At 43.4% G+C, this 10,198-nt stretch overlaps 1 protein-coding gene across 1 annotated transcript; it reads left to right on the top strand.

Annotated features, from left to right (window-relative positions):
- The first annotated feature begins 1,454 nt into the window (after nt 1–1,454).
- Nucleotides 1,455–2,977, top strand: SFN (stratifin). The gene has a single exon (XM_070949226.1). It carries the CDS (start codon nt 1,560–1,562, stop codon nt 2,298–2,300), a length of 741 nt encoding a protein of 246 aa, XP_070805327.1. The 5' UTR covers nt 1,455–1,559; the 3' UTR covers nt 2,301–2,977.
- The last annotated feature ends 7,221 nt before the right edge of the window (nt 2,978–10,198 follow it).

Below are 10,198 nucleotides of genomic sequence, written 5' to 3'. Positions count from 1 at the left end.
AGTCAAAGGATCAGATAACAAATAATGTGAAAATGAGAGATTACTGCAACCTGAATCATTGACTTGTGGAGTGGAAAGGGGCCACAAGACTCATCCCATCTAACTCTGTATTTTATGGGGAAATCGTCCATTCTTGAGAGGTATATTTAAACTTATAGTAGCTGCAACTTTGAACAATTATTCATGATCCTAACTTCTGTGGTAATAGAAATTAGTTCTTGACCATCTTACTGTGGCAGTCTAATATACTGGAATGATGACTTAATGTCTCCCCTTGAAGAGGACCAGCTATTTACAGTAGTCTGATGTTCTGTAAGATAATGTTCTGTTAAGTGAGGTTTGCTCCATTTTATGACCTTTTGCCACAGTTGTTAAGCAAATCATAGCAGTTGTTAAAGGAATCTGGCTTCCCCCATTGACTTTGCTTGTCAGAAGCCAGCTGGGAAGTTACAAATGGCAAGCACATGACCCCAAGACAGTCATAAATAGTTGCCAGTTGCCAACCACCCAAAGTTTTGATCGTATGACCATGGGATGTTGCAGCAGTCGTAAGTGCGAAAAGCAGTCGTCACTTTTTCCGGTGTCATTATAATTTCAAATGGTCACTAAATGAAGGTGTGTAAGTCAAGGACTACCTATAAGTAGGAGAGATTTTGTATGTGATAAATTTGATCTGGTGCTAGTCTTTCATATATATGGATCATCACTTGAGACAGTAAAGTGAGCAGGTCTGTACAGATGTTCATGCAGCACAGAATACTCAAAAAAGTCCACTCCAAAGAATATTACCCTCATTCTGGTGAAGTAATTGTTAGATACAGCACTGGATTTTTTTTTTACATACTGTTTTTCTGTTTTAAATTTGAGCCAATAATTTGAATTCATCCTTGAGGTTAAAAAATACTTGAGGTCTTTAATTGAACATCCCATTAACTGTATTTCTCTGAACTTTATGGACTCTTATATTCCATTATATACATGGTTCCCTATGTTTTAGAAAGACAGCAGTTTCACAAGCAATATAATTTAAGATGAGTAATTTAATTAAGTTTGAGATTCCCTAGAATACTGGCACACACAGGGTGGAGGAGATGCAAAGACAGAAAGGATCAGGATCAGAGGCAGCTCAGGTTGAAGAAATACTGTATATCTGTGCTGCCCCCTGGAGGGGAAGGGTAGTCCTATCCTCCTCTCTGGTTCGCCGTCCTGCCAAAGCTTCTACCTAGACAAGCAACCTCTTGCTCAAGTTCCCAAAAGGCTGCATTTCCACATCCTAGGCAGGTATGCATTCACTCACTCGCTCACTCACTCCCGCTTTGGCTCCAAGGTGAATCACTGCAACTCCTTTTAAGGAGAGGCTGCATGAAAGGAAGTGGGGGAAGGGTTCATGGAGAAGCTTCTTCACCACGCCTTGTTCTTGCTTCAGGCTGAGACGCCAAGCCAAAAGCTGATCCCAGCAGCTAAACTCAGCAGAGATTCCGACAGCTTTGCTAGCAGCTGCCTGATTCCTCTCCAAATCGGCCTCCTTGCCCAGCGCTCCCTATCACTGCTTATTCACAATGGCCAGGAATCACCTAGTACAGAAAGCCAAGCTAGCTGAACAGGCTGAGCGTTACGAGGACATGGCCGATTTCATGAAGTCTGTAGTAGAGGATGGAGCCGAACTCTCTAATGAAGAACGCAACCTGCTCTCGGTTGCCTACAAGAACGTAGTCGGCTGTCAGAGATCGGCATGGCGGGTCGTCTCCAGCATTGAGCACAAGACGGAGGAAGGAGATGACAAAGCTCCGCTGGTCAATGAATATCGGGAGAAGATTGAGAAGGAGCTGAAGAACGTCTGCAATGTGGTCTTGGGGCTCTTAGACAAGCATCTCATTCAGAAAGCTAGCGACCCAGAAAGCCAAGTGTTCTATTTAAAAATGAAAGGCGACTACTTCCGTTACCTGGCTGAGGTGGCCGCTGGAGACGACCGAAAGCAGATAATTGACAATGCCCGAAAAGCTTACCAAGAGGCAATGGACATCAGCAAGAAGGAGATGCAACCCACAAACCCTATCCGCCTGGGCCTTGCTCTCAACTTCTCCGTGTTCCATTATGAAATTGCCAATGCTCCAGAAGAGGCAATCAAGCTGGCCAAGACCACCTTCGATGAAGCCATGGGTGACCTCCACACGCTCAGTGAAGACTCCTACAAAGACAGCACTCTCATCATGCAGCTTCTCAGGGACAATCTCACATTATGGACAGCAGAGTGCTCAGGAGAAGAAGGTGGAGAAGCGGGTGAAGAGCCAAAGAACTGAACTTTTTAGACAATAGAATGATGGTAACTCCACATCTCCCTTCCTCTTGTTCTTTTTCCAACACATGGTATTTTTTATAAGACGCATCTCCAGTTCCTGAAAGTTTCAACGGGATTTTGACAGCAAAAGGGGATGGATTCATAAAGGACTTAAGCATTTATCCGCTCGTCCTCAATGTGACAGCTTTGGGATTACCTTCGTCCATGGGCCCCGTTCTTCCTGGTATGTGACATCTGCTAGACTCACCGCAGCCTGGAACTCCTTGCTTGGGTTTTTTTTTTCCTTCTTCATAAACTCTTGTGTTTGGTACAGCATCTGGTTAATACAAGTGTTCTCCTGGTATGGGATGGATATATATATATATAATTTGTATGTTTAACTGTGAACAAAACTAAAACCCAAAAGCTTAAACATTATTTTGCATGGCAAAGGTACCAAAACAGTAGCCGAACCAAGTTAAACAAAAATACTTGTCTTTGCTTTCTCCAGTGCTTTTGTTCTGTGGGGTTTTCTCACTCCGGGCCAGAAGTTGGAAACGGGGCCTTTGTGTGAATGTGGGAGGGAGGATTTCTTCTAAGGGGTTAAAGCTAGCAATCTCAAGAGAGCCTCTTGTTACTGTGGTGTTTACTGTGGTGGTTTGCTGCAATACTCTTCCCCAATAAAAATTCACGTTTATGCCTGCCTTTCGTAGTTCTGGTCTTCAGTTCCATGTCTGGTTGCTTCCAGGTAAGAAGGGAGAATGTGACCCCTCTTAGAGCCACTTCAGAGGTAGGAACACAAGTCTAAGCAAAAGGTATGGTGAGCAGGTTGATGCCTGTTAGACATTTCCGAAATCCCAGGTTCTCCTGCAGGCTTTGGGGTGGGGTGGAGGTGGGAGAACAGTATGTCTGAAGCAAGAGCGGCATTGTGTAGGTTTCATCAATGAAAGGAAAGGAGGAGGGCGGAATTTGCGAAGCAGCCCTGAGGAATGGCTTTAAGGATCGGAATATTTTGATCTGAGCTGAAAAGGATGCATCCCCCTTCTCCAAGAGAAAAGCAGCACATGCTTGTATTTTCCAGGACCACAAATGCTGCTCCCTTATTCAGGAAGCACATAACCATGCATCAAATCCCAGTCATGGATGCTTTCTTTCACTTTTTTTTTTTTTTTTGGACTGGGTGTGATCAGGGTTTTTTTTTTTTTACATCCTACACTAATGCAGATCAACCCTATGCACTAGACTAGAGAATATTGGGATGTTCTATGACGATATGTGCTCTTTTGGCTCACATTGGGTCTATTTTAAACACCAGGAAAGCCTATTGATGTTCCTAAAAAAAAAAAACTTGTTACTAAGAATGTAATTAGTTTTCTTCTTGATTGTTCAGGAAACAAAGTGTCAGGAAAATCTATATTATGCTTAATTTCCTTAGTACTTCCAGGTGGATCTCAAGGTCTATTTGGGACCTTGAAGAGCATCTATCTTTCATGCCAAAGAAAGGTGAACCACTGGTCTTCGAGTGATTTCTTTGTTCCTAGCTGGTGGGCTATGGGAGGACACATATTAGGCATGCAAGAAGTCCCGTGTTCTGTCCTTCAACCTCTAGGTAGAGCTGGGAATAACTCCTCTATCAGTCCCTGTGAACCAGCCAATGAAGAGGGCTTTTAAAAAAAATAATTGCCCAGGCTTAACCAGAAATTAAACAAGGATAAAGATATAACAAGCAAGATAAAAAATATATAAAGCATAATAAAAAATGTTCCCATCCTCAGGAATTAATTGATCTAGATGGAGCAACAGACTGATTTAATTTAAGACAGTTTCCTGTTTTAAGATGATCACTATGGACTAGTTCCTCTTAAGAGAAACTTAATCTTTTATTATGGAAAGAATCCTTGGGGAATATTAGTCCCCAACATCTGTACGGATTATCAAGGCTAGTTCTAATTTCACTGCTTTAAAAAACATGCAGCTTTCACTTCATTCTTAGAAATCTTTCATGCACCATCCATTTTCGAACATCCAATCTCAGAAATACATGATGAAATCATGCAAGTATTTTTACTTCTGCTGCCCATACAAAGGCTAGGACTTTCTCTAGCAGACCAAGTGAAGAAAGCAAGTATTTCACCTGTCTTTGATGGCATTTATTTTTGAGGTCAAGGAAAAAAAAAACCACCCAACTACCAAAGTAGCCTCACATATTTATTTGGGAATAGGAACTCTGTTAGAAGTTAATTAGCTCAGGTGCTGAAGACCTTCAGATGCTCGTGATCCTATGAAAAGAACCGAGCCCAATCCCAGATCAGTATCATGACCTAAGACAAGCTTGAAGAAACTTCACCACTTCTATCATAGGGCAAGGGATTTTTTCCCCCCAATTTGCAAGAGAAACTTATAGAATGTTAGTGTTCTCAATCTTTATTTCCTTCCTTTACACAGTTGCTTTATAAAATGCACACACACACACACACACACACACACACACACACACACACACACACACTAATGTTGGCAGCTTTGGCTTGTGTGAAACTGGAAAGGGTGTGCCTCACTTCAGGCAGTTAAAAACTGGGACATTTCATCTTGATGTCTCGGGATTACATGCAAAAGTTCCCAAGTCTACTCCCTAACATCTCCAGGCAGCCTGGGAGATTTCTTTCTCCTTAAAAGCTTGTGAATGGTTTTGAATGAGATCAGGAGTCTCCAAACTTGGCAACTTTAAGACTTGTCAACTCCCAACTCCCACAATTCCTCAACCAACCTGAATTAGAGGAGCCAATGGCCTGGCTCGATATAAGAAAGCAGTCGATGTTCTGGTATTTTTCTGGCAGGCTGGAGAAGATTTGCGCCTGCTACACTATTAAGAACAACCATAAAGGCAGGACAGGTGCTTGAGGATACGAGAAAGGAGATGGGATGAGTTCTAGCAAGGAGTCCAGATGGGATAAAAATGTTGCACATGTTTGTTTTGGAGCAGCATGCACATATATCAATTTATATAATCCTTGTAGCTGAAAAGATGGCTCCCTTTTGTTCTAGAACTTGGGGAACCTGATGTTTAATGGGTGCATATGTGCCAGGGAGGTCTTTTGCATAGGGGTGAAATTTACTTCCCTATCGTTTCGCCAATGTGCATGCGCCGTCATCTGCGCATGCGCAAAGCCTGTGCATGCGCAGAGGCTTAAAATGTCACAAAACGATGTCATGATGTCCGCATGGGTGGGCGGAGCCTCCCACAGCCGCCGCTACCGGTTTGCCAGAGCCGGATAGAACCGGCTGGATTTCACCCCTGCTTCTGCATAAACCTTACCAAAATGAAATGGGGGCTGGAAAACAACATGACATTCTCGAATGATCCGTCCCTTATTTCATCTTTCTCACACTTCTGACCTCTGTGGAACCACACAATCACTGGCCATCTTCTCTCTACCTCTGAATTTCTGGAAGTCACTATCACAATATATTTTCAAAAGAAGCTGTTGGAGAAGCTGATGCAATAGACTCCTCACCCTACCTCTCAATCATCTCGTGGCCGATTGAAAAAAGAATGCCTTTGCTCACTAAAGATTCTTAACTGCAAAGGGGAAAATTGGTAGGGAAAGTTTCACAAGGACGCAACTGCTGACTCAGTACAATAACTGTCCTTTATACGGGCCTGTTATTCGATTGCAAGGCTCCTGTTGGGCTGAATACAACATACGGACAAGATGAATGATCACTGGTGTCGCAACCGAATCAGTAATAACTCACAGGTGCAAGAAAGGAAACTGAAGGAATCTACAAACCGTCAGTGTGTAGGATGATAAGCCATCCGCTTCTTCATTTAAATATAATCCTTAAGGTTCTGGGTGGTGCCCTGCTTAGTTCTCCTCCTGGAGTCAACCTCTTCTCAAGTTAATTGAATGAAGTGGGTCTTGAGTTTATTCATAAACCGGGTGAGAAGAGGATAAAAAGACGCAGGGATTGCTGAGGGGCTCCCATAGAGATGCAGATCGAAATTTCAAGATTTCTCAGCTACATGTATATTGCCGGACTGGAAAACGGTGTTCATATTTATTTATTTTATTTTATTTTATTTTATTTTATTTTATTTTATTTTATTTTATTTTATTTTATTTTATTTTATTTTATTTTATTTTATTTGTCATATTTCTATGCCGCCCACTCTCCGAGGACTCTGGGCAGCTTACACCAAAGACAGTATACTAAATAGCATATTGCCCCCAACAATCTGGGTCCTCATTTTACCCACCTTGGAAGGATGGAAGGCTGAATCAACTTTGAGCCGGTGAGATTTGATCCACTGATCTGCTGAACTAGCAGTCAGCTGAAGTACCTGCAGTACTGCACTCTAACCACTGCGCCACCTCGGCTCTTATCTAGCTTCTTCACCTGTGCAATTACGTAGATTAAAGCAATGCCCCCTCCCATGGCGTTTTCAGATAAGATAAGCTCCATCCAGTATCAATCATCTTTATTTCTCTGCCTGTGTCAGCTGGTTTGCATACTGTTCTATGCCAGCACATGGGCACATCTTGATGGGCAGAAATTAACGCTATTTGAGGCATGGGAAGGGCAACCGTTGACAAGTAGGGAAGCCCAGTGGGCAGGACCCAGAACGCATAGGAGCAGAATGAGCCTTTCCATTTCTTGCTCCTGACTTTGTGACCAATTTGGTTTCATTCCAGGGATGGTGCAGGAAGCCAAGGGCAGCTGCTGGGGTAATCAAATGCCCGGCCTGTTTTTCTACATATAGCGAATGCTCACAAAGCAAGAAGAACTTCAATGGAGAGGTCCTTAGTGCTCTCAGGGCAGGGTTGTTTTCTTGCAGACTTTTCACGATCCCAACTAGGTAAATAAATAAATAGTGCTAGTCCTGATGATGTTACCTAACTTGGGTCATGAAACGTCTGCAAGAAAACAACAAGGACTCCTCATGTCAACCCTGAGCTACAAATATACCTCCTTTATCAGAGTTTCAATGAGCTGTTGAGGCCACCACCATCCTGAATTTTCGAACCACACCCCGAGGATGTCCCTGGGAATTGGAGAGAGAAGAAGCAAACAGGTTAGACTCCTTTCAGTGAGGTCAGCCTTGAGAAAGTGCTTGGAGTGATGCTTGCAGCGTTATATTTCCAGAGAGGGATAGTGGTTAAGATAGTTACACTAAGACTGGGGAACAAACAACCCACGGCCCAGTCTCTTCTCAACCACAGAAGCTCCCTTGGGGATTTTGGGCCACTTCTGCTCTGTGGGGCCACTGTGGCATGCATAAAATGGACATCCTCCTTATTAGCTACCTTGAGCTCTCAGAGAAAAGGTGAGATTAAAATCTAACAAATGCATTTAAAAATAATAATACCTGCTTTGGGGTGAATTGCTAATGAAAAGGACAATTTCTTAAAACTTTCAATTAAATAAGCTTTCTTCCTACCGGTAGCCCTGAGCCAATGCTTTTAACAGCAATCTGGGAAGAAGATATTTAGCAGGCAAATTCTACTCCTTCCTTTACCATCTACTTCATTTTAGCTACTAAAATTAAATGGGGGGGAAACACTGGTATCCCTGCAGAATGCAGGCAAGTTTATCCTTATATTTTGTACGGTTGTATGTTGTGTATGTGTACTTTTTGTATTTGCTACCTAGTGGAGTGTTAGAAGTCATGTAAATGGGTTTGGGATGGATTTGACTGTCTTCATCAACAGAATAGCTCTTCAGAAACTGGATAGAAAGGGATCCAGTTTGCACTAGAGGGAGAAATTGGTGAAAAAGCCATCCAGTTCAGAAATGGGTTGGGAGCGCTACAGAAAAAAAAAATCCAGAAAAATTCCTCCCCTCCAGTCCTCCCTTGAGGGAAAGACAGTTGGGCAACAGCTTGTAAATTGCTGTCTTCTCCATTGTAAGTGATCCTCCTTCCTGGTCGCATGACTCAGAGCAGAGGGGCTATTACCGATTGGGGGGGGAACCCCCCATAGAATTACTGACCTTACTTGGAATTCTTTCCCACCATTCCTTTTGGGGAACAGTTGGGTAGAGCATGATCCGCACACTTAGATATATTCTCCATATTAAGTGGGATAGAGGTCCATGGTTTGTTCTTGCCATTTCAAAGAAATGTGTGGATTGACATACTCCAGTTGACAAAACTGGACTATCTTGAAATAGCCCAACTGGGGTCATTAGGCTGGAGGAATTCTCACGAGATATGTGGGCCAACCCTCTCCTTAGGCACAATGAGATGGCTGCCTCAGGGCAAATTCTGGAAGGTTGTGATGGCTACACATCAGGGGTGGGCTTCAAAAATTTTAGCAAGGGGTTCTCTGCCCGGTTGCTAGGTGGGTGTGACCATGGTGGGCATGGCCTAGTTGGCCTCCTGCACCATGTGGGGGGGGGGGCGTTTTTGCCCTCCCCGGGATCCGGAGGCTTTCCTTGAGCCTCCGGGAGAGTGAAAACGGCTTCCCCAGGCTCTGGAGGCCCTCTTTCCAAACTTCTGGTAGGCCCGTTTTTCGCCATCCTCGAGCCTCCACATGCGCCCTGCACTTACCTGCTTCCAAAACGGGCCACGTGGGGACTCCTGGGGGGGGTGGGGTGGGGTGAGAGGGATGGGGTGGGATGGGATGGGATGGGTGGGGCCAGCCAGGAGTGGGATTTGGGGGTTTTCCGAACTGCACAGAATCTTAGCTAGAGGTTCTCCTGAACCCCTGCGAACTCCCAGCAGCCCACCCCTGCTACACATGCTTTTTAAAGGTTCTTCACTGGTGAAAGACTGAACGGTCCTAAAACAGCTGAACCCATTGGCTGGTTGAATTGTAGATACTGATCCATAGCCAACGCTATGAGTGCCAATCACTTCCTGTACGTGGACTAGAGGGGTGCATCATATTGTCCTCTGATTCAGGCAGTGAAAGCACTGTGAGCCTTTGAAGGCACAGGCACTTCAGCTAGGAATTAAGAAATGACATCTATGCAAACTAGCTGGCCTGTAACAGACTCAACGATGCATCCCAAACAGGGGAATGGAACAAAAACCGGGTTGATTAATGCAGTTCCAAGCAATAGCTTAAAGCCTTGCGGCTCAGGGGAAAAAAAAAACTTGAATCAAAAAATTTAGCACATACCAAAAGGGATCCACACCCACTTTCTGCTGTTTCTCTGGGAAATGGGATTGCTGAACACTTTCTGAACTGGCCCATTTCCCATTTAATTTCTCTTAAAACCTGGGTGGAGCTCAACAGTTTCAACTGCATTGGGATTTCTCACGAGTTTCAACTTGACCACTTAATTGGAGCAAAATCCAGTCATCCACCTGCGGCTACAAACTCGTCTCAGCCAGCAAGAGAGGGAGGTGTACCTGGCTACAGAGGGAGATTTGAGGTTGCAGCGAGAAAATTAGGTGGGGAATTATGGAAAAGTTTCTCTGGCTTTAAATTAGTCCATTGCTTCCCCCTCAGACTTCCATCCTGCTCTGCCGATTCTCTAACATTCATTCAGATGGCACAATTTTTCAGTGTTCAAGATGGATTATGGGCACCTGGTGTCAAAATACCACACCCATAATTCTTCACTAAATTAGCCCCAGTTCTGTGCCAATGAAAATATTAATGCTGCAGTCTGTTTAGAATATTAATTTTTTATAGGCTTTTGAAAAATATTGCAGAATCTATAATGCAAACAACATTAAATTATTTAACTTATTGTTGAACTGCTGCTACTTGTAGCAATAGAGAAGAACTAATGGTTTAATTAATGTAGTTTAGTTTAGCTTAGCTTAGCTTAGCTTAGTTTAGCTTACTTTTTAATATATTTTCAAGTTGGGTTCTCGCAATTGTGAAGATTTATTGGCAGAACCAATATTGTGAATGTAGACAATCCAAAGTTTAATTTGTAAAACACTCCCAGTTTTAATTTAATGAA

This window comes from Pituophis catenifer, unplaced genomic scaffold (genome assembly GCF_029215685.1).
Source record: "Pituophis catenifer annectens isolate HBS135680 unplaced genomic scaffold, rPitCat1.0.hap2 SCAF_9, whole genome shotgun sequence".
Classification (NCBI taxonomy): domain Eukaryota; kingdom Metazoa; phylum Chordata; class Lepidosauria; order Squamata; family Colubridae; genus Pituophis; species Pituophis catenifer.
The sequence above is the reverse complement of the archived record's forward strand: the minus strand, read 5'-3'. Positions and strand labels throughout refer to the sequence as shown.

Coding starts and splice junctions, on each gene's coding strand:
- SFN (XM_070949226.1), top strand. CDS start 1,560: ATGGCCAGGAATCACCTAGTACAGAAAGCCAAGCTAGCTGAACAGGCT.